This window comes from Eupeodes corollae, chromosome 1, assembly GCF_945859685.1.
Source record: "Eupeodes corollae chromosome 1, idEupCoro1.1, whole genome shotgun sequence".
NCBI lineage: Eukaryota > Metazoa > Arthropoda > Insecta > Diptera > Syrphidae > Eupeodes > Eupeodes corollae.
The window spans coordinates 131,776,963-131,802,110 of record NC_079147.1 but is presented as its reverse complement, the minus strand read 5'-3'; the positions used below and the strand labels follow the sequence as shown (position 1 = coordinate 131,802,110).

The following is a 25,148-nucleotide window of genomic DNA, read 5'->3' as shown; positions in this document are numbered from 1 at the left end:
CAGTGAAAGGTATCCCATTGGAGAGATGCCAGAACTTTAATGGATTCTATGAAGAGAAGAAGTGAGGCTGTTAAAAGCAATAAGGTTCTATACAATGCTGATATTTTTGTTGACCGGGTAAAAAATCATTGCCTTGAAGTTAAAAAGTTTTGTAATTTATATATGTTATAAAATGAAATCTTTTCTTGTCATAAATAGAATTAACATTAATTTGGCCTTTAAATGTTTGTATTGATTAATACATATGGTTAATAAAATGATCGTCAAAAAATGTTATAGTTACCAAAACTCTTTTAGGGATCTATCATCGTTGTTTTACATTTTGTACGCCTAATCGGTATTATACATATTTTTGTAGGAAATTGAGTGCTCTCCAAAAACGATTCAACTGAAAATGTTCCTTAAACCAACAATTTTTAAGTAATGAAGGCTTTAATATAAGTATTATTTTTACTTGCGACATATAGGAACTATATGGCAAGTTTTGCATTCGTGCAAAATTTCGAACTCGAGATTTTAATCAAACATGATATTACGATGGTAGAGAAGTCGAAAAAAGTGGGTCCCGCGATTCCGTCCGGTCGGATTTGTCTGTCTGTCGACGCTCCTACAGCCTAAACCATTGGGTCGATTGAGTTCAAACTTGGAAGTTAAGGTTTTGAGCAGATTCGCGTTAGGCGTTTTTTTAATTTTTTTTTTTAATCAAAACTAACAGTTTTGTTGGTCAAAAAACGAAAATTCGAATTTTCTCAAAAACAAACCGATAGATTTTCTTTAAATTTCCTCTAACATTTTATTTTTCAACTTGGCTTTTTTTAATAAGAAAAACAATTTTTTGTATTGCTCAGGAAAGGTACCGCTCATAGAGCCGTAATTTTGTTTTTTAATTATCTCAGCAACTTATTAACCGATTTCAATAATTTTTTTTCTGAATAAGCTATTATATTTCTTTAACAATATTTGATTATCAAAAGTGCAATTTTGTATTGTTTGGATTTTAAAAAATTGTTTGATTGTTTGAATTTTATTTTTTCAAAATTCGATTTTTCAAAAACGGTTCAACATTTTTTTACGAAATTGAAATGTATAGCGTATATAAATAATTTTTAAACAACTGCGTACCAAAAATATTTTTAGAACAAAATTGAAAAATTTTATATATAAAAAATTAATTTAAGAAAAAACCGCTCTAACGATTTTCAAAAAAAAAAATTGAAAAATTAAATGTTTTTTTATTTATAAAATGGCATTTAAATTTTTGAATAATATTTTTTTTTTTATATTTTAACTGTGCATGAGCCCAAAAAAGCGCATTGTTTTGACAAAATTGTAATTACATTCCTAGCTTTTATCTAAATTAGTGCATTTGGTGCATATTTATGTATTTTTATAACTAAAATTATTGTAAATACCACCGATATGGCTGCCCATGTATCGCATTAATGAATATGATATATTTATTCAGACGGCAACATTTGCCATGCTTTTATTCTTAGCTATTAAAAGATTGTACATTTATCGAGAATAATAAAGAATTTATAATAATAATAAAATAATATATTTAATCAACAATCAATTTTAAAGTGTCTATCAAGAAGTATTATCTTGGTACCTTAATACCTATATATGATTTGAAAATAATATTCTTTACGAACTTGATTGTTTCACACATGATTTACTTGCCTTTGGCTATATAAAAGGATAAATACTTAATACAAGTTAAAGAAACGGGCCAGAAAGAAAAGAGTATATGTATTTTCTATTTAAAATCACTTTTTCAACGTATAGGTACACAATATACCTATTTATAAAGGTATTACGTACAACTTCTACAACTACTGCTTATACGTGTCACTTCATAACTAAAATCCAAAACGCACAAAAGCCTAACTGTAACCAACACATGAATAGCAATTTCTGGTAGCTGTTCGTTTGTTTGTTATTTTTTTAACTAACAAAATAAATAAATTGAACGTAAAAACTCCATGTTTGCGCTGAAAACTTGTAGTAAAGAAGGAATGTAGTATGTACCTTTAAGCTACCAATAACATTCTTTCATTATCATCGTAAACATGTCCTTATCTATCTATCTGCATAAAGCTAAGCACGCCAATGAACTATTCCTTATTAGTTTTAGTCATCTACCTGCTACCTAACTACATAACCAATAGGCGATCGCTTTACAATTTAAACATTCATGGTCTGCCTACAATAAAGCTATCTAAAGGAAAAAAGCTTTGAAGGAACAAGTTCAATCTATAAGAATCGCCTCGTAGCTTTATACATAATAGAAACCATTTTTAATATACAAAGATCGTACCCAAGTAAAAGCAGACTTATGAATGTAAATAAAAACAAATATCGGTAAAAGATCCTAAACAGCTGACGTAAGCATGCAAAAGTGTCTTTCATCCCCTTATTAGATACAATATAAAGCCATTTTGTTTTACTTTTCCGTTTTTATATAAAGTACATTGATAAAAAAAAAAAACAAAAACAAATCCATCAACCTTCATATGGAAGCTCTTTTATGTGAAAACATATAAAAGGATAGACTCAAATTGAATGAAGGAAATTGTGTAGACTTTTCGAGTCGCAAATTAATTATCTCCCTTATATGGGAATGGAAATAATATTTTTCTCTCGCTCCCGCCGAATTTTTCCACTTTCGATACTAACGCCACGCCGAGTCGTTGGCGAATCTGGTCGCCCTAAAAGTTTCTGCTAATGAGAGCCCTATGGTTTTCATATACAAAGATCGAGCGGTTTTTTTTTGACAAATTAAATGGCATTTATATCTTTGAGGACAAACTTATTTTACAGGTATATTTTTAAATCTTATATAAGTACTTTTTTAAACAGACTCTTAGCATACAGGAGCAAGTTCGTGCGACCCAGTCGTGCATTTTATTTAATTTAAATTTAAAGCTTTGGAATTATTAAATAACCAAAAAGGCAAAATGATTGATTTTTATTATAAATCTTGATTAAAATGAAAGGAAAGAAAATTACTTGAGATGTCTTAAAACAACACCAAGCATCAAAGTGAACTTGGCAAATCCCAAACTTTTTGCGTAAACACATGAACAAAAATTGTTCACTCCATTCAAAATTTCAAAGTCTTAAAATTTGACCTTTGTTTTTGAGGACTAACAAAACTTTATAATAACACCATTAATATTATATTTTAAAACTAAAATGCTTATTAAACCACAAACACTGAAATTGTAATAATCGTCCCTCGTCGTATTGATGGGAGTCTAGCAGGTTGTTTTCTTTTAAAAGATCCTTTCGTTGTTGCACCTATCCCTGTCAAATTTCTAACTACCCGATGATCTATTATATGATATTGTCTTCCATTGCCAGCAAACTAAAGGCAAGCATGATTAACAAGGCACAGCTAACAAGAAAAAACTAGCAACAGATTTACAAATTTAATAATGGTGTGCGCACGTGCTGCCACCAAAGGACACAACCGAACAAAAGATTGTACCTAAAGACAAAACTACGCACACATATCAAGACTAGCTACTAATAAAAATGGAAGAAAAATGTAGGTAGGTAGGAATAACTTTTGTGTTATCAATTTTCTATATTGGTTTTAAGGTTCCATTATTATCTCAAATATCTAACTATTAGACGAGGCTTCAACTGTTTGCAAAGGAAATCTATCTCAAAAGGACACACGATATACACGCTCATTATCATTAAGGTTAAACGCGTTCCCACGATATTTGGGTTACCATACCATAAATAAGATTTTTTTGCAGACATATCTTGAGTTTTTTTTTGTATTGCTCTGCTGGTGTGTATGTGTGTATAACTTAAGATTCAACTAAGGAATTTGTTTAGGGTTTGTCTTCAAATCATCCAAGCAATAATCTCTTCTTTTGTCGATATCAGTGTCGTATATCTGCATTGTATTGTACATATAGGTACATCAAGGTGGTCCATGACTCTAATAGTTTTAATATTGCCTCAAATCCCAATTAACAATCAATTGCTAGTTTATAAGAAATTAGATAAGGAAATAAAAAAGAGGCTGGGATGCGACCCACACTGATAACTTCCCTAAAAATTGTTAAGTTTTCGTGTTTTAGTAAAAAAATTGTCACTTGAACTATTCTAAAAAAAATAAAAATTACCAACAATATTTTGCATATAACGAAATAGGTTGATTTCGAAATCTATTTTTCTTAACGAGATTTTTAGTCGAAACCCAATTTTTACCAAATTTAGTAGCATTTCTTAAAAGTATTTATTTCTTATATAAACAAATACAAATTGGATGGATGATAAATTGTAAGAAGTCAATATCTTCTTTTATTCACGAGATATCGAGAACCGAACATCAATTTTTACCAAATTGCCAACTATTTTTTGTAGATTTTATTTTTTTATGAAAAAATGGACCGTTGGATTTAGTCGAAAATCAATTTTTACCAACTTTCATTATGTTTTGTGAAGGTTTTTATTTTTTGTAAACAAACTGTCAAATCAATTTTTTTCAACAGTTTTTGATAATAATATTACTTATGAGTTAAAATTAGTTAGAAGCCATAATATTAAATTTTTGAGCCGAAAATCAATTTTTACCAACTTTTGTTAATTTTTTTAGGTTTTTAATTTTTTGTAACAAAACTGTCAATTGACAAATATTTTGTTTTTCAATTTATTTAATTTATAAAAAAATCGTTAATTGGAATGTTTTCCAAAAATATACTTGTTTGGTATCACGTTACAATATATAATATTAAATTTAATTCAAGTTTCTGGCGTTATTGGTTCACGATATATTTAGGGTTAACCAAAATAAAACCGATCACACAATTTTCTCAAGAGCTCTTTCTTGAGCTACGGACGACTAAAAATCGTCGCGAACGTACGTACACACGCGCAGACATCCCTTTAAAAATCCCTTATTTCGACTCTAGGGACCTAGAAACGTCGAGAAATGTTAAAATTTTCAATTCGACAAATCGGACCTATGGGAAGTTAATAAATTAATCGAGCTTTTCGATAACCCTTTATTTAACATAGACTTTCTGCTATTCATTTATCTTAATCGCAAGCAGATTTCATTCAGTTTCACATATCAAGGCCTCGGATGTTCTAGAGCACGAAAGATGATCTTAAAACTTTAAAACATATTTTTGAGGGTATTTTAACTTTAAATCACATATCAAATAATAAATCACGAAAATAATAGTTAAACAAAAAATCTGAAATATAAATGCATATCAATTTATGTTTCATAATTAATTATTGAAATATTTTAAATTTTAGTTTTGCTTAAAATCGTGCTGATTCCGGTTTCATTTTCACAACCGAAAAAATATTTCATATTTTATTAAACTTATTATTTAAAATTCCACTTTTAGGAGGTTGAATTAGTATTATTCAATACCATAATGTTTTTTAAAAGTTATGACTAGTTCATTTTATTGATACAAAATGTTTAAACCTTTATAAACTCATTGATTTTCATATCAACTTAATATTAACTAAAAAATCATAATCAAATAGCAATTAAGTTCACATTAACATTTTGCTAATAACAAGTCAAATTTTTCTGGTGATGATTGTAGAAAGTCTAAATTTTGTTCTCTACTTCAATTTTAAGAAATCTTAAAATTTCTGGTGACGATTGTAGAACGTCTAAATTTTGTTCTACTTCAATTTGTCAATGCTTCAATTTTAAGAAATCTTGGTGTAGTTACACGTCTTATATAGCTTCTTTGTCAAGGTATTCTATTTCTTTTGGGATGTTATAATGTTCTTCCTGACCTTCTTCACTTTGTCCAAATAATTATGTAACAAGCTCAACTGGAATTTCAAAATTATGACGAGTTCCGTACACCTCATCAAATTGTTGGAAATACATAACACCAAAGAAATGTGTTTCAGTGCGGTTTTAGACCAGGAAATTTTATAGTCGATTAAATATTCACATTAAGGCAGATCCTCCATAAGATTGGAAACAACTTAGCAGAATTTTCGACGTCAAAAAGGGCCATAGACAAGGTGATGCGCTGTCATGCGATTTCTTTAACATTGTACTTAAAAGAAGAGTACAGAGCTCCCACTTCAACACTAGAGGCATTATCTTTTAAAAGTCTGTCTAATTACTGGTATATGCTGATGACATTGATATATTCCAAAGAACTCGTGACGTCAGTGGGGTTTTTATGAGTATTGAACGAAGAAAACAATACCAGCGTTGAGTTTAAACGAAGAATTACTCTTGATAATTACTGTTTTTTTGGGATAATAAAGCAATTGAACAGCAAAGCCCTCTCGAGAAACTAAAAAATCGCGAAGGTGAGTGAAGAAGTAAATGAAATGACGAGCTGTACTTAGCCAGAATGACAAAAGTCCAACGATTGAGAAGGCTGGGTTACGTAGAGCGCCTGGAAACCAATGCTCCAGCCCGGAAAGTTACCGAATTTACGTTTTTGCAGTCAGCTATTAGCTAGAACTTCATTGTGGAAAGAATTGGGAGCAGCATAACTTGGTATCTGACCAGAATTATGAGTAAGTTATAAAATTTTGTCGTTTCACCACAAATATATTTCTACATACATTGATCCTTATACGCATCACCCTAATATACTAACAATCTTAACGTACGTTCCTCTACCTACTTATCCACTTACATACGTATTTTTGTATTTTTTTATTTAACTTGCCCTTGTCCTTTTTATATTTTTAATTTGGACTTATTGTAAGTGAACGTGATGGTAAATAAAAGGACAAATGGGTCTAATATATACGCAAGAAAGGATACCCTTAGGTCACTGGCATAATAAACTGATTATATGCGGTGATCTTACCTTTTTCCTTTATAAATAGTTTTCTTTTTCTTGTACACGAGTTATGTTTTGCTTTTTTCGTTTGGTTCTTGCTTTTAAATTAAAAGGATAGTGGTTTTATTTCTGTATTCAATGCACACGTGTTTCGGTCCATGATCATGATAAACGCTTAAAACATTATAACTATGCCTTTATATACCTAATATACGTAAGTCTTGACTATTTCAGGGGCGGATTGGATTGTATCGAAAAATAGAATTACAGAGTATCAATTTTATTTATCGGGCTTATTATATTTGATAGAATTCCAAGCGAATTGAATAGCAAAAGATCTCCCAAATAAAAACTTTCAATTCTTCTTAAATCAAAGAGTAAAGTAATTTGAAGCTACAATGCTTTAAAGTCCATGTTATAATTTTTTAACAAGCTTACAATCAAAACAAAAGGGCCCCACGCAAACGTAATATACAGAAATAATAATAATTATCATAATTTGTTCGTTCTTTGAAATAAAATTTCTTTGATAAGTTCTGATTTTGTCATTGATTAACTAAACTTCAGCTTAAGTAAGCAATTTAAACCCATTTTATAACGATAGCATACGCTTGGATCAAATTTTTCATATTTTACTGGATGTTGGAATGCTACAGCCTAACAGAAATAGAAATCTCTACTTAACCCAAATCGAATCCTTTGAAATAGACAATTTGTATGAAAGGTATCGGTACGATAAAAAAATAATTGACCTTTCAATACTGAAGTTCGAAAATCAATGAAAGGTTTGACAATAGCTGTGTGTTTCCAAGTCTTCTTTTTTTTGCTCGACATATTCGCCAAATTGACATAGGCAATATGATGTTTGCTAAAATACGCATCTTTACCACAATAAGCAAATATTTCGTTACAACAACCGACTTACATGAAATTCCTCAACTAACAGTAGGCTGAATAATTTCAAGGATTCTAACTTATGGCTGAATCACAAACACGCTTCAGCTTCGGCTACACCTGACTTTTACGAGTTTAGCCATAGGAATTCAATGCATTCTATCACAATGGAGCTTCGACCTAAAGTTTCGTTTGACAATCGTTAGGAAAAGAACATAATGTGACTCCAAACGGAAGCTCTATTTCAATTATCTGAACATTTGCTTTGACTGACAGCTTAACGGCTGTAAAAAAATGTCAACCAACAAAAACTTTGCTCTTTGGAAGGATGAAATAATAGAAATGTCATTCAAAGCAACCTCAAAGCAGGCCCACAGTAACTCAGACGAAGCCGAAGCTGAAGCGTGTTTGTGATTTAGTCATTAAGAGAGCTGCCAAGTTCTTTGCGAAGAGCAGCTATCTAAACTAGATCTTAAGTTATAAGTTAAGTAATAAATAAAAACGTTTCATAACTTTGTAGAATTTTTAAGTTTTATTTCAACGTGGACCATTCCCCATATTTTTATAAAGAGGGGTTGCCTCCCAACCTTGTAAAGTCCAAAACCGGGTGGTTTCCTCACCATCGTTCTGCGGCAGTTCGACTCTGAAGTATGATGCCACCCTTTTTTGCGGGAGGAAGCTACCAAAAAGGAGATGGAAACGATTTCAAGCAGGATAAGGACTAGGGTGTCCCTTATTCTTAAGAAAAGCATTTTTTTCTTAAATTTCGCGGGTCACCACGTAATTTTAATATATACCATGAGAAAGTAAATTAGTATTTTTTTTGGAGTTTTTTTTAATGACATAGGGGTCGCAAGCAAGGATTGAATCTCAAATAAACAAAAAATCGGTATTTTTCAAATTCTTATATTTTCATAATCAGGACAAAAAAATATTACTTACCTATTGTTGTTCTTAAGAATTAACATATTTAGATCATTTATTTAAAAGATATAAGGGTTGACTTGTTAGTATTATGGTATTTTTTCCTATAATCTTTTACCACCAAAAGCAAATATTGCTTTCGTTCTTCATTAGTTGTGATTACTTTATTAAATTCTTCCATTGAAGCAACACCGCGCTCAGCTAAATCGTTGACTACTGGCAAAGAATGAACAACATTTTTGGCAGCTACATAATCTGAGTCTTCGTTCCAAGTTTCAACGTCTTTTTCCAGAAAACTTGATGATGATATACCTAGGATCTGGAAGAATCTTAAGGAATTACTGCTCACAAAATTTTCTACATTATTTTCATGGATATGTGTGATATCAGGGCTTATATTTTTTAAGAAATCTCCTGTGCCTTCAATTCTCAGTGCGTCTACCATTTTTTTCTTCTGTTTTGAATTGATGCTTGAATAAATAAATTTTCAAACAGTATAAGGCTCTTGCCATCCACCTAGCTCGATGTACACCAGCAGGCCTCCTAAATGAAACACCTTTTTCAGGAATACCCCCTAAGAAAATGGTCGTCAGATTCAACAGATCTCTGTAGAAAAACATTCACTTCTGCAGGAATATTTATCTCAGAGTCATCTGATATTGTTTTGAAGCCGCTTTGGTCAATAGTGTTCCAATTGTTTTTAAATCTTTTAAATAATTGTATATCAGGACCACTAGATGTTGCCAGCAATTGATCCACTACAGCTGACAACATAATTTCCATTATGTGGTGACGACAACCAAGCCAAAGCTTATTTTTATTAATTTTTCGTTCCAAAAGACCGCATGCTCCACTTCTTAAGCCCGTATTTACAGCAGTAGTGTCAAAACACAAACATTTAACTTTATCACTCAAATTCCATGAATTTATAGCTTCGGAAATAGCTGACGCCCATGCTTCGCTCGTTCCACGTTGCCATCAAATAAACCTTTTAATTTTTGTTACCAGTTTTGTTCTTTTATCTTCAATGTTTCTGAACGTTTTTTCTTGTTTTCTTTATTTTTTTTAGATTTTGCCGTTCTTTAAATAGTTTTTCAATTTTACTGATGATATGTTTTTTTAATTGAATTGGCATACTATTTTTTTCCCACAAACTTATAACTGCACAAGCTGTCAAAGTCGCAGGTTCACGTAAGCTTTTTTTTGCTTCATTTTTGTAATGAAAAAAGTACCGCAAAACTTCACGGATGGATGGTAACGTTGATTGGCTAAATGCGGATAATAATTGATTGATAAGCCAAACTTTACTTTTATTACTAGTAGCCTTACTGAGTCCGCTACTTGTAGACGCCATTGCAAGTTGAAACACGTCACTATAACTCAAAGCGTGTGCGCACACGTTGATGACTTATTAAAACTGAAGTGCGCGGCGGGCTAGATGTCGGCGCGTCGGTACAGAAGAGCCCTCGAGGGGTGGAGGGGATAGACAGAGATTGTCTATGCGAGTTTCACTTGTTGATGTGATTTAAACACCTAAATGAAACATCACTAACTAACATTAAGACTGTTATTCGATGCTTTTTGTACAAAGTTTGACCGCTGGTAGTGACCTCTAAATCTTAACGAAAAAAATGAATAAAAAAACTCAAGGGTATATATTCGAATGAGAAAGTGCCCTGGGGAAATTTCAAAAGTCAAAAAATTAGGACCACACTAATAAGGACAGCATACCTTAAGTATGCAAGCTCCTCATGTTTCTTCATGAGCTCAAAAAGTCTTTTCATTTGTCGTTACTTGTAAATTTAACGCTAAATAAAGATTTTTAACATTTTAAAATCAAAAATTTGCGTAAAAGTCTTAAATTTTGGTGTATTTTCGCTACAGTCGTTAGCAAATATTTCTACGACAGAAAATGGCGTAAATGCAAACGTTTTTGTTATGAAAACGACTAACGAATTACCAAATAAAATAAACAAATAAGTCCCACAGGAGAGGAACGACAAATTAGCATTGAATGCCTTAAGTAATGCATTTATTTTGTCGATTTTGGACATGGCTTTTAATGCCTTATGGAATAAGGGTGATTTTGTCTTAAAAGATTCGTACAAAGAATGGACAAAAAGTCTACTAGCTCCTTTTTAAAATAAGAAAATATTTCATGAAATTTAAGTTCACACCGGGGCCGGTTGAGCGTGCTCAAAATGCAAAATTGAGAAGAACGTTTTTCTGCAAAAATTTCATTTGTTGCCGAGTTAGCATAATTTTCTATCAATCTGTAAAACTTTGAAGCTCGGAGAGGCAACAGGCTACTAGAAAACAATTGGTTGCAATTTAAAGTTTTTTAATTAATTCTATAAGAAACTTGGCTGTGGAGGTTGAAAAAAAACTTTTTTTTTCAGATTCTCCTTTAGAAATTGTAATTAAAAAAAAAGTTCTAGTGGATAAATTTATAAGTAGTAATGACAAAGAATTCGGTAAGAAAATTTGATTATATTGTTGACATTATTATGAAAATTACGGCCTGTATTGTGGCAAAACCCCAGACCTTACTCACCCAGATTTTGCAGGCCCATTAATCTTGAATAAGCAAAAGAAACGGATGAACTTGTTAAGGAAAAAAAGCGAAAATTGATGGCAAAATCAGGAACTTAATAAGTTCATTAGTTTATTTAAATGGAAATTCATATAAAGTCAATCACAAACCCATATTTACCATGTTTGATGGAAAAATATGCCATATGCCAACTGATACAAATTCTACACTTAGTTGATATTTATGTGAAAAGACTTTAATATAATCTTGAGCTAGTTGGTAAAAAAGAGACACAAAGTGATTACTTGTCATTTGGCATTTCTGTACTACATTCATGGATTAGAACTTATGAGTTCTTCTTCTTGGCCTGTCAGTAAGGAAAATATATTAATTGTTGAAGAAAATAAAATTATAATACAGACAGAATTCAAGAGCCAAATGTCTCTCATTGTAGACAAACCAAAGCCTGGTTTCAGAAATAGCCATGGACGCAAACGTAGCTCGAAAGTTTTTTCAAAATTGTGAAACGTCTGCAAAAGTGACAGAAGTGAATCCGGAGCTTATCAGACGATTTTATATCATACTACAAGCCATATCAAGAGGCTTTAGTATCAACTCTGAACAATTCAAAAATTACTGCCAAGACACTGCTTGTTTATATGTAGAATTATATCTGTGGATGCCAATTACCCCAACAGACATCCAGAAAAATAACATTACTGATATTTTTTAGCGTTTATTTACCTCATCTGATCCATTTCTGAGTTTTAGTCGCTTATAACCTGCTGTTAATAGATAATCATTTGACATTGAAGTTGTGAATTTATTTGAAGATGAACGTTAAAAACTTAAACCTTTCTTTGTGAACTTTTCAAAGCTACACTTTGTGAAATGTGCACATATACTTTTTTTTAAATGAATTAATAAAAATATTGGTTTATTAATGAATTGTATATTTCCTTTTTATTAACTATACACCCATTTTTGAAACGAATCCTTTTGATACAGAGTTTTGAGTACGCTCTCGATACAACCTGCCCCAATGTGCGACGGTTCCAAATTTGGTGGAAAACAAATATCTCATCAACCATTAACACTTTTGACTTCATTTTTATTTTATATTACACATTGAGACGTCATCGTCATATTGAATTGGTATGAACTAAACAAAAGTCGTTTGAATTTAAATGAATTAAGTTCATTTTTTTTTAAGAACGTAACTCATACAAATTTAATTTATACACTGTTAACATGCATTACATATTAAACCTATAGTTATGTCATTGTGTTCTCCGTAGCCAAAATGAGGCATATTTTTAGAAAAGTTTAGTTAAAAAAGTCTCAATGAGCGAATGTAAATGTTTCCACTAGGTGCCGCCCTAGAACTATACACAAAGATGTCATGATTTTGACATAGACAAACACAAATACAGACTGAAGGTGGAGAGCAACCTAATTCGAAAACAAAACAATATACAACAACCCCAAAGTAAAAAGGAATCCTGTAACAATAATGGTAAAATAAAATAAAAATATACAACAAGAAAATTTAAATGTTTTACACAATTGCGTAATTCTATATTTTAAACATTGTCAATCGACAAATAACATAACTGGGTTCTTAATTGAAAAATTAACATAAACTTGAACATGTTCTTACTAATAATTTAAAACTACAATCGTATCTAGGTATCACATGGTATAAGATTAAAGCTTGTTTTGTACTAATCAAAATTTAAAAAAGTAAAATTAGTTTTTAAATTTGAGGTTTTGTGTTTGTTTTTGGAAGACGTTCCGCTGTAGCGAAAAATAAGATCGCACTCTTTACCATGGCCGCCATACGTTTTCCTGTTCTTGTCTTACTGGAGCCATCTGATTTATACATGTTAGAAGGGATGTGGAAGTTGTCTTTGATTCATATACTGATGAATTTGGGCTTCCAGCATAGCTTGAAACTGGTGATAGTGGAACTGAATAGTTACCGGTGTTTGTGATTTGTACAGTCAATGGTGATGTGACTGATACCGGGGGCTTGACAGTTGGTTGAAGTTGATTCAAACGTTGACCCAAGTGTGTCATAAGTTGTGTTCCAAATGTGACATTTACTCCAGGCAATTCAGAAAGACTACGTGACACTTCGTTTACTGCATGAATATATCCAGATCGAAATCCTTCGGCGGAAGATAGTGATGTTATTACTCCACCATCTAACTTTCGTTGTTGTTTAAGCTTTTGTAGGTGTGAAACGGTAAGCTCTAAGATATCAGCTTTCTCCAATCGAGTGACGTGTTCTCCCTCAGACTCCAAAGTAGCAACCATCAAATCCTTAAGTTCATCGAGGCACTTGTTAATCCTTGCGCGGCGTTTTCGTTCCAGCATAGGTTTCATTACCTTGCGGTATTGATAGGTCTTTGACATTTCCATTTTCATAGACATTTTGATATTTTTAATTTTTTTTAAGAATGCACAAGTACGGTTTTTATTTATTTATTATTTTTTGGTTTATCGACTCAGCGAAACTCAGAGAACTGTTCACTCCTCGGAATGTTAAAGAGAAATGTTTGATGTCTGTTGGAATTCTCAGCCTTTTATACCTCTAACACTGAAACTATGTGCCCTACCTAAGCATAACAATTTCCTTTAAAAACGCACACGTATGGTTTACTTGTACACGAAGACGGACGAAGAGATCTTGCCAAACACGCACTCACCCTTGTGTGCATTGGCATGAGAAAAATCAGCCCTCATTCTCGCTTGCTTTCTCATACCCTTATTCTGCACACATATTCTTTACAAAAAAGGAATCCTGAGTGTCTTGGGCAATGAACAAAAGGGAAGAACGAAAAATGGTCGAACTGAACCAAACTGAACCACACGAACCGTGGGAAAGACTTTTCGATTTGGTTTCTCACACGATTTCTTAGCCCACACCTGCCAGAACAAATCTCAAGGAAAGTAAAAATCAACCCCTGAGATGCAAAGGATTCCTTCCAACTGTATTATTGAGTCTTGGATTTTTACGCAGCTGTGCTACTCTTTGGTTTTGGCACAAGGAACCGTTCGTTGAATTCAATCGAGCAATGTTTTTATTTTCTTCCCTTTTCTTAAGACATTGTATCCTTGTTAGTCTTATTAGGAATAAAATAACTATACCTTCGCTCATACCTTGTGAGGCAAAACCGACATTTGGAAGAAGGCACAACACGGAATAATGATATGCTGATAGGATTTTCAAATGATCTTGTTTTTTGTGCTTGTGCTAAAAGTACAACATCCTGTTCGTGGGAAAATTACAAAATTTTTCACAAGGATTCACTTTTAAATAATGTGCCCGTGGATACCATTGATGCGTTGCTTTTTTCTCTTTTGAAGGGGATTCCTCATACGTATGTAGGTATAGGTAGGCTTTTTCTTTTCCTGTTTCGTATGTTAGACACAATTTGGGTGAATACTGAATACTTATGTTTGCCATAAGATGGACACACTCTTGGCGTGGTGGCCATAATAAAATAGAGAAGAATTGATGTGATACGTTGCCACACAAAATGATTGTGGTTCGTGGAGAAGAACATCCTGTTTTTTTTAGATTTGAGTGTAGAAGAAGGAATTCGTAGATGGACGGCTTTACGTTTAAGTTAATTTGATATTTGGGTTGTAAGAGAATGTTTTGAATTTTGTTTCTTTAGATATTTTTTATTGTTTGGCGTGTCTTTTGGGGAAATTGGTACCAGAATGGTTTATGTAAAAGTAACGTAGTACCGTACCCGTGGCGTGATGGTTAGTGCGTTGGACTGTCATGCAGAGGTCTTGGGGTCAAGTCTTGCTTATGACATCTAAAGAATTTTACGGGTACTGCCTTTTGCGAGCAATTGACAAATCCTCCAAGAGTAATTCTTGTCATAAAAAGTGCTATCTCAAATTATCATTTCAGATTCAACTTAAAAGTGTAGGCCTCCTCCATTCCTGCGAAACCTAATTTATTTAATTAAATTGTTTTTCAGAATAGAAACTTCTTTAGTATCACGTTATATTTTATGATATAAAATGTATTTGAAGTCGCTAGCGGTATTGGTTCCTGAGATATTTAGGGTCAATTAAAATTTTTACATTTTTTAAATTGTATAAACAAATCAAATCAAATGGGGTGGCGCAACAGTCCGTTGTGAACCAGGGCCTAGTGACTTACAACTCTCAACCATTCCTTTGTGCGAGTACTGTTGTCAGGAATGGAAGGGACCTACAATTTTAGACCGAATCCGAACGGCTGGTTTGAGAAAGCACTTTTTCATGACAAGAATTACTCTTGAAGGATTTGTCAATTCCTCGCAAGAGGCAGTACCCGCGAAAATTATTTTTTTTAAATTAAGGTGGCACAGGCAGGGATTGAACACAAGACCCCTTGCATGACAGTCCAACGCACTAACCATCATGCCACGGGTACTACAAAAATTGTATAAACACTTAGCAGCATTTTTGGCGATGTTAAATATGTAATCAATCCACAACAAGTGGTTCTTGATAAGAGAGCTTTATGCCAAACTATTTCAAATGCCTTTAAAATATCAAGTGCAATAATCTTCATTTTTTAAAACAATGTTTCCTGCTGTCCGGTGAGACCACCAGTGGATCGATTGCTACGAAAGCCATACTGCCGGTCATTAAGAAGCTTTCGTTTTTCAAGATATTTCTATAAAGCTGACAATTGATCAGTGTTTCCGTAACCTCGGAAAGAAAGAAAGCTTACTTTCAAAAAATGTTACTAAAATTGGTAAAAAATGATTTTTGACTAAAAATATTGAAAACAAAAGTCGATAATGAAATCAAACTTATTTTATCAAATGCAAAATGTTGTTGCATATAAGGTTATAATTAGGTTTTTAGAAAAATTCAATTGACAACTTTCAAGTATTAGGAAAACAAAGAAAGATATTGACTTCATATTTTGTATCTCACACAAGCTATTGTTATTAATATTTTATTTTAATTTAAGGCAAATCGGTACGGATGAGAAGTTATCAGTGTGGGCCGCATCCCAGCATTTCATATAGAGTACAATTGGTATTTTGGCCGTAGAACCACCAGAATTGAAATAGGTACCAAATGAAATCTTACCACGAGTGCAAAATTCTATGCTAGAAGCGCTCAAAAACTTAAATTTCTTGGTTTAATGGTTGGTACGAAAAACTATAACTTTGGTAATGTCCGCTATCGATCCAAAATTATGACTTTTAGGTCTACTGCCCAAAAAGCATATAAAACTCTAAAAAAATTGTCTTGCCTATAACGAGAAATTTTTTACAAAAATAACTTTCATTTGTAAGGTACTACTGATTTTTCAGACCGAAACATATCCAAGGGTTCAATGGGCTAAATCTCTGCTCTCCGGCGGTTTTAAATTTAGGCTGCATAGAATGACATTATATCGTAATGATACGCTTAAGACTGTCATGCCCTGTACAGCCGTCATGCATTCAATCTCTGTTGTTGTGCCATCTTAAGTTTTTTGCACGGATCTGCATCTTGCGAGGAATTGACAAACTCCTCACAAGCATTTTTAAAAACTAAACTTATAACTGCGGTGCATGCCCATGCGATAATGCTTTTGGATGTCGGTTTTTAGTTTTTAGTCACCTAAAGAACGTTTTCATGGAATTTGGACAAAATCCGGAGTTTTATAGTAATTGATTTCTTTTAGAAACTTTTATTAAAATTTCGAAAAATTCTAAGCTGATTACAAAATTAAAAACAAATTTTATGAACTGTATTACTTACATACATACAAATGTTTATTTACTGTTTTCAAAATATTGAACCAATCTGTGTACACTTGAAATAAGAAATACATAAAATACATCCTGCTATCACAATTCAATCACAAACTTAATTTACATGATTAATATTTTATTTTTGTTTTATTTTTTAAGAATAAACAAAAGCTATATAAACTTTATTCCAATTCGCAAAAGAAGTTTAAGTAACATTATGTTATTTGCTTTTCAATCAAAACAAAAAAAGTTATAATTAATACTAGGATAAACGTAATGTAATATTTTATTCTAATAAAGCTGTGTGTAGAATGAGTAGTTTAACCTTAAAACTAATGGAAGTGCAATAAAAAAATTAACTTAAATATAGTAAAGAATACTATATGTAAAATAAAGCTTTCGAATTATCCTTCAGATCGTTTCCTGAGTATCTTCCTTTCTTGAGATCGACCCACAGTTGGATTTTCTCTTTACCACGGACGCCAAACTTCGCCTTCTTGACCTTCTTCTGATCTATGAGATGAGTTTACCTTTAAATCTGTTATTTCAATTGATGGGTTATAAAATATTGATGTACGTTCGGATGGATATGCTGCTGGCTGTGTAGGTATAGTTGGTGTTGCTTTCATATCTTTTAGCTGATATCCCAAATGTTTCATTAGTTTTGTTCCAAACTTCAAATCTAGTCCTGGAAATGAAGCAAATACTTTTGATACTTCGTAAGCCGCTTGTGTATATCCTGCTTGAAATTTTTCAGGATCGATTTTAGATTGCTCTTTATTTCCTTCGGTTTGTTTTTTAGTTTTTAAATATTGAACTGTCATTTCAAGGATATCGGCTTTTTCCAACTTAGTTATATGTTCTCCTTGAGCTTCCATTGTATCCACAATCAAATCCTTCAATTCGTCTAAGTAAAGATTCATTCTAGCGCGACGTTTTCGTTCAAGCAAGGGCTTTGTTACTTTTCGATAGTGTTGAGTTTTTGACATTAGTCGTTGTCCTTCAATTGCCATATTTTCTTATTTTTACAGTTAATTTTAAAAAAGCAAATGAAAATTAAAGCACGCACAATACCCGGTTAGTTTTATTTTGTAAGATATGCACTTTACAAAGACGAATACACGAACAAGTGATGTTCATCGACCAGGAGTTTAACTCTGAATGCTGATCAATTAAGGTGAGTCGATCCTTTTTGTACAACGCGTAGGCATTTCTGATGGCGACATTCATAGAGCAGGAACAACAGCATCGCAGCACGATCCACCCTCGATGAATGAACCATCGAGCATAATGTGGGAAGGGAAGAAAAAACTACTTTACTTTGCGTCTCTCTGACACTAAGCGAAATAAAAACCTGTGCGGTGCGCAATGCCACCACCAAACAACAGGTTTACAGTGTGCTCAAAGTGTGTTTGTGTTCTCTCCTTGTTTTATTTTGCCTACAGGAATGCACACTCAAAAAAATATTTCCAGTGGCGGTCTCAACTTGTTAGAAGCCTTGTAAGGCAATGACAAAAGGGGCTCCTTATGTGACGAAAAATGAGAAAACTTTAATTATATAAATTATAATACACGTATGGCTTTAGAAAGAACGCACATCGGTATCATTGGCGTTAGACACACAATTCTGAGTAAAACCCTTAAATAGACGTTGCCGTTAAATAAAGCTTTTAACGGTGGGGTTTGTTATTAATGCAGAGAAACTTTGCATACTCCCAACCTCGCACCTAGACCAAATCATATAATGTGCCCAAGCTGGGGGTTGCAGGGTGACAGCATGTCCCTTTACGTACCACACGGTAAAAGTAATATGGTCTTATTTCTTAAAACAGTTTGGCCTTATTTCACTTTGACAGAGTGCAATGTGACTAACTGTTTTGAATTTCAGTTGTCCTTATTTTACGGCACATAAATAGGCATTTTCGCTAAGCTATAGAAACATAAAAAAAGCAAAGTTTACATTTAGGGCTCAAATTTTTAGAAAATTGTTTCTTATTTGACATTTCTAACAAATTTACGGGACAAAAAAAGCAAGGCTTCGGCAAATAGTGCAAAATTATTACCAACATATTATTCGTGCTACATACCATAGAGCCAACGAAACAATCAATTTCCTGCACACAACTTTTGGTGAGTGCATTATCTCGCGCCGTGGGCCTGTGGCACTTAAGTATTTTGTGTTGAGTTATGTAAAGTCGCTTCGCACACAGGCCCGAGCTGATTGACTATTTGGAGGAGCATAAAACCACGGCAACCACTTCCCTGAGCTCATTTTTAAACCATAAAGGTAAACCCATAACATTAGATTACATGGGTTTTGTATCTTCTTTTAAACCGCTAGTCTAAAAAAGGACATTTTGAATTATTTTTAAAATAGAACATGGATTTGTATTGATATGAGAAATTATTAGGTGATTATAAAATAAATGAAAAAAATTCTTGGAGCTACACCATTTATTTATTTATTTATTTAATTCGTTAAAATCTAACGTTAACAATATTTAAAAAAATTCTTATAATCTAATAATATCTAATATCATAATTTATTTTTATTATACAATATTGTTGAAAAACATAAGTTTAAATTGTTTACATTTTATATTATCATTTACAGATTCTAAACAAAAATGAAATTCGTTATAAATTGTTATTAACTGATTGAGAGGGCTACATACACCATAGTTTGATCTGCTAAATATTTGAATAATAGGTTGCTGTCGCCTTAAACTTGCACGACTGAAACTGAAATTTAATTTACTTAGAACTGATGGTAATGATATCGAACCATTAATAATCCCAACAATAAAACAAAATTGTAAATACTTTCTGTGGTTAGTCAAAGAAGGGAGGCTGATCAAAGCTAGTCTTTGAGAATAAGGAGGAAATAGATTTTCCCTTGCCCATGGAAGAGACCGAAGACAGAAACGCAGAAACCTTTTTTGGATCGCTTCAATTCTTGAAACATGTATTGAGTAATAAGGTGACCATACCACACAGCCGTATTCTAAAATTGGTCTAACAAACGAAATAAATAGAAGTTTAAGAACATAAGGATCCCGAAAATCACGACCGAATCTTTTAATGAATCCAAGAACCCTATTGGCTTTCTTAATTATATAACTTAAATGATCATTAAATGATAATTTGGGATCTAGAATAATACCTAAGTCAGAAAACATAGAAACTTTACATACCGGACAAGAATCAAACATATAGTCGTACAAAAACGGAATTTTTTTACGTGTAAAACTCATAGTTTTACATTTGTCAACATTTAAAACAAGTCGGTTTTTATTGCACCATTCCCTAAATATTGTTAAGTCTTCTTGTAATAATAAACAGTCAGAGGAGGATTTTATACTTTTGAAAAGCTTAATGTCATCAGCATAAATAAGGACAGACGAGTTTTTTAAGTTTGAAACCAAGTCGTTAATAAATAAAACAAATAAAATAGGACCTAGGTGGCTGCCCTGAGGGACGCCAGAATTGACAACAAATTGAATTGAACTTTCATTACGGAACAAAACAGAATAACGACGATATTTTAAGTATGAAGAAATCCAATTTATAAAATTGTTGTTAAATCCTAGATGGTATAATTTTTGAATTAGTGTATTGTGACATAACTTGTCAAAGGCTTTACTAAAGTCAGTAAATACGCAATCAACTTGCCCGCGTTTTTCAAATACATCTAGACAAAAGGACACGAAGTTAAATAAATTAGTTACAGTGGATCTCTTTTTGACAAAGCCATGCTGGCTATCACAAATAAGAGAACTACAATGAAAAGAAAGAACATTACTCACAATTGACTCAAACAGTTTAGGTATCACAGATAGTTTCGCAATGGGCCTATAGTTCATTATTTCATTCTTTGGGCCTTTTTTGTGTATGGGAATAATAAATGAACTTTTCCAGATAACAGGAAAAATTGAACTTTTTAAGGATGCATTGAAGAGAACACATAACGGATATGACAAATAAGAAGCACATTTTTTTAATATATAAGATGGAACACCATCGGGGCCTGGAGTAAAGCACTCATCGAGTTTTAAAATATGTTGAGCAACTGTGTCTTCACTTATTTCAAAATTAATTGCGTTTAAATGAGTAAAGCTGTCAGAAGAAGAAGAAAATGAAGAGGAATTATTAAAGTCTGATTCTTCAAATGCTACTTTGAATTGATTAGCAAACATGTTTGCAATAATCTTTGGATCATGACTAGTTGACGAATTATTTGACATCGAATTCGGATAGCCACATGTTTTCCTTTTATTATTAACGAAATTCCAGAAACTATCTGGATTAGATTTAATACCATGTTCTATTTTACAAATGTAATCGTCATATAGAATGTTAGAATAATCAGAAAAGAGTTGTTTTAGAATTAAGAAAGTTCTGTAATCATCGTCAGTTCTAGTTATGTTATATTTTACCCAAGGTTTGTTCCTTTTATTTTTTAAGTTTTTAATACGCGTATCAAACCATGGTGGTGCATTTGAAGCAAAACGTGATCTTTTTAAAGGAATAGTTTCGTAAAAGCAGTTAAAAAGAGTTCTATAAAAATTATTACACATATCCTCAATATTACAATTACAAAATAATTGATTCCAATTTACAGTTATTAACATATCAAAAAGATCTACAAAATTACATTTAGAAAAGTCAAATTCAAGTTTGTTGTTATTATTGTTATTGTAAGGAGAAGACATGTTTAAACCTAGTGAAATATCTAATGCAGGATGATGTCGATCTTCGTCTATTAGTTTTACAGTAGCAGGTAAAACAGCAATTTCGTTGTTAATTGTATCGACGAAAAACACTAAGTCAAGAATTTTTCCAAAACGATTTCTCATTCCATTGAATTGACTTAAACCACACGATGACATACCATCTATACATGTTAGTTCATTAAGGCTGGACGCATTTATTGGAACATGGAAGTTGTCGTCATCAATTTTTGTCCAGTTAAGGTTTGGTAGATTAAAGTCACCTACGATCAAAATTTCATCTTCGGGTTCCATAAGTACATAAATATTTTCTATGCAGTCATTAATCTTTTCATATACGCAGAGATAATAAATAAATGGCCAGATTTCAACTTGATTTTGATACATAGAGCTTCGACACCTGTGGCTCGAAAGTCATCTATCAGGTAACACGTAAGTGAGGTCTTGATCGCAAAAAGAATTCCTCCTCCGACAACATTAGAGCCTTCTTCATCATGTCGATCACGTCTGAAAATTTGATAAGATGCATCAAAAAGCTCCGAGTCAAGAATAGAAAAGTTCAGCCAAGTTTCTGTTAGTATAATGACATCGTGGGGAAGGTTGTTTACATTTTTATAGACCATATTAGTTTTTGTCCGAAGTCCATTTACATTTTGGTAGTAGACTAATATTTGTTTAAGCTGCTCAGATGTTGATTCAACTTTGTCCGAATTTGACGAAAAGGGTTCTGGGGTATTCCTTGATTATTCTGTTTATGAACAAATTCGTGTATTATTACACCAATTGGCCAGAACGAAGGCGAGTTTAGTACATGGAAAACTGAATCCGGAACACGTATTTTAAAAGACGAATATTTAGTGTAGTTTCTGTGAATAATTTTTTCAACATTAAAGAACAATGATCCATTATTTGAATGTTTTGCTATTTTAACACAAAAAAGTCCTATATCTTACGGGAGGATTAATCACAGATCGTCTGAAAGTTGATTAGGTTGATCTAGTATTGCTACTTCTCACAACTGTGTGTTAATTTAAATAAAATATATAATAATAATTATTACTCGAATCTCAGAATGCTAGAAAATCCTAAAATCAAAACCTAATTTCGATCAAATTAAATGAAATATTTAAAAAACAAAAATACGGAGGATTCGGTATTTAAAAATAAATCTGTGCTATAAATAAAGCTATCAAGTTGTTATTAATAATTTCAAAAAAAGATAGAGTGATAGCCTATGCAGACGACGTTGCTATAGCAGTTTCAGAAAAGCATCTTAACATCCTAAAAGAACTCTTACAAAATGTCTTGGACAGACTAATGCTTTGGGCTGATCGGTGTGGACTGGGTGTAAACCCACACAAAACCGAGCTGATATTATTTTCGAGGAGACACAAAATTCCATTTGTCAACCCTCCCTATATTAAAGTAATCCAATTAAAACTCTCAGACGGGGCTAAATACCTGGGTCTTCTCTTAGATAAAAAACTGAATTGGAAACGTAACGTACAGAAGAGAAAAACCTACTGTAGCTCTCTTTTCTTGCAAAAAAGCTGTTGGTAATAAATGGGGTTTACAACCCTGAATTACGCATTGGCTATACACATCGGTAATCAAACCGATTTTAATGTACGGTGTGGCAGTATGGTAGACTGCTTTAGAGAAAGGTATAAACAGGGAAGTCTAAATAAAGTCCAACGTTCAGCTTGCCTATGTATAAGCGGATAGTTTCGCACGAACCCGTCTGCTGCACTGGACACCTTGCTCTACCTAACATCTCTTGACATCGTCTCAAAGCTTCGTCGCACTATACTAACAACAACATTGGCCAATCCGTAATTCTAAGGTATTTAGAATCAATTCCAAAGCACACAGACTACACCATCTCCCAACTGCAATTGGACAGAAACTTCCAGATTTCTATACCTCCCAGATCTTTTTGGGAGGATGGGACATTCTTTGAGGATGAGTCAATCCATTTTTACACAGATGGGTCAAAAACAAAAGAAGGGGTTGGTGGAGGTGTGTACTCTGAACGACTGAAATTAAGTCTCTCACTCCGCCTTCCCAATCATTGTAGCGTATTCCAGGCGGACATTCCAGGTACTTGTAAGCTTGTAAGGCAGATGAACTCACCAGGAACGGTACAGTACAACTCATCCTACCACGTTTGGCAAGTACTGGCATACCAATTGCTACTTTTAAACTGCTGCTAATGCAAGATGCTTTGAGGAGGGCAGTCAAGTCACAAAAAACATCTGGCCAACACTGGATTTAGAACGTTCAAGGTGCTTGCTCTCTCTAAGCAGATCGCATATAAGCTCGATAATAGGTGTCATAACCGCACTCTGTCTTATAGGAAAGCACGCCACGAGACTAGGCGTACTCTCAAATGACTTTTGCAGAAGTTGTATGGACGTGGAAGAGGAAGAAACGGTTTTTCATCTTCTCTGCACATGCCCTGCTTTGGCACGAAAACGCAAGAATTACCTAGGAGAATTCTTCTTTGACGATCTAAATCATATCGGTATAATCAGCCTCTCACGTTTCGTAAGGGACTCAAGCTGGTTGCATTGAGCTTGGGAGGAAGCCTCAATATTTATGTCGTATCACAATGGGCCATTAAACTGGCCTAAATGTGTTCGTTTCCATCTTGGACACCCACTATAACCAAACCCTAACCTATTCCCGTGATCTTCCGAGTATATTTTTTAAGTCTTGTATTGCTAAATGTCAAAAAGGAATATTTTGGACCAAATTAAAGTAATAGTAAAAAACGCAGTTCGCCAAAACAATAAGTTCATGCCGAAAACTGTGTTAGTCAATACCTTTAAAAATACTTGAAATAGTACAACACAAAAGATTCAGTGATCTATTTCAAGTTTCTCCTATAAATTAAGTCATTGTTAAATAAATTGTGAATATCCTTTAAACAATAACTTTTGTCCACCATTTGGAACAATATCTTTTCTAATACTTTATTTTTTAATAATATATGGGTTGCAACACTTCAAGGAATAATACAATTAAACATAAGGCACTAAATATTTAGAATTTGTCATAAGAATTATAAACACATTGAAAGTGGTGGTATTATTTTCTCCGTCGCTGTAGGTGTAAAATATGTATCAACATGGTTTTCTGTTAGCTACAGCTGTGATCAATAGTTACAATGTTCAAATTGTGATTGGTCTTGTTCAAGTGTTGCTATTAATTTTTATTGGATATCTTTTGTATATCGTATATCTTTTGTTTAAATCCTTTCTTCCCTTCATATTGAAAAATTTGGCAATATATTTACTATTTTTACAAAAATTTAATAACATTTTTTTTAACGGGGATGTGATTTTTAGCTCGAATCAAATGCATGCTTGTTTTAATCGCGCCGATTTCTTTACTCTTAATCAATACTAAAGAGTTGGTAAATTTGAAGGGCAGATGTTGATTGTGTACCACACCTAAACTCCAAGTTTATTTTCTGCATTTCATCTGACACTTC

The 25,148-nt window shown here is 32.8% G+C and overlaps 2 protein-coding genes across 2 annotated transcripts; both read right to left on the bottom strand.

Annotated features, from left to right (window-relative positions):
- Positions 1 to 12,732: 12,732 nt before the first annotated feature.
- Positions 12,733 to 13,881, bottom strand: LOC129941049 (enhancer of split mgamma protein). Its single transcript, XM_056049594.1, has one exon. The coding sequence runs from the start codon at positions 13,591 to 13,593 to the stop codon at positions 12,982 to 12,984; it is 612 nt and encodes a 203-aa protein (XP_055905569.1). The 5' UTR covers positions 13,594 to 13,881; the 3' UTR covers positions 12,733 to 12,981.
- A 3,112-nt stretch (positions 13,882 to 16,993) lies between these two features.
- On the bottom strand, positions 16,994 to 18,303 carry LOC129941517 (enhancer of split mdelta protein). Its single transcript, XM_056050190.1, has one exon. The coding sequence runs from the start codon at positions 17,933 to 17,935 to the stop codon at positions 17,393 to 17,395; it is 543 nt and encodes a 180-aa protein (XP_055906165.1). The 5' UTR covers positions 17,936 to 18,303; the 3' UTR covers positions 16,994 to 17,392.
- Between the last annotated feature and the right edge of the window lie 6,845 nt (positions 18,304 to 25,148).

What these genes read in the sequence shown, in the direction of transcription:
- LOC129941049 (XM_056049594.1), bottom strand. Translation starts at nt 13,593, where the DNA reads ATGTCTATGAAAATGGAAATGTCAAAGACCTATCAATACCGCAAGGTA.
- LOC129941517 (XM_056050190.1), bottom strand. Translation starts at nt 17,935, where the DNA reads ATGGCAATTGAAGGACAACGACTAATGTCAAAAACTCAACACTATCGA.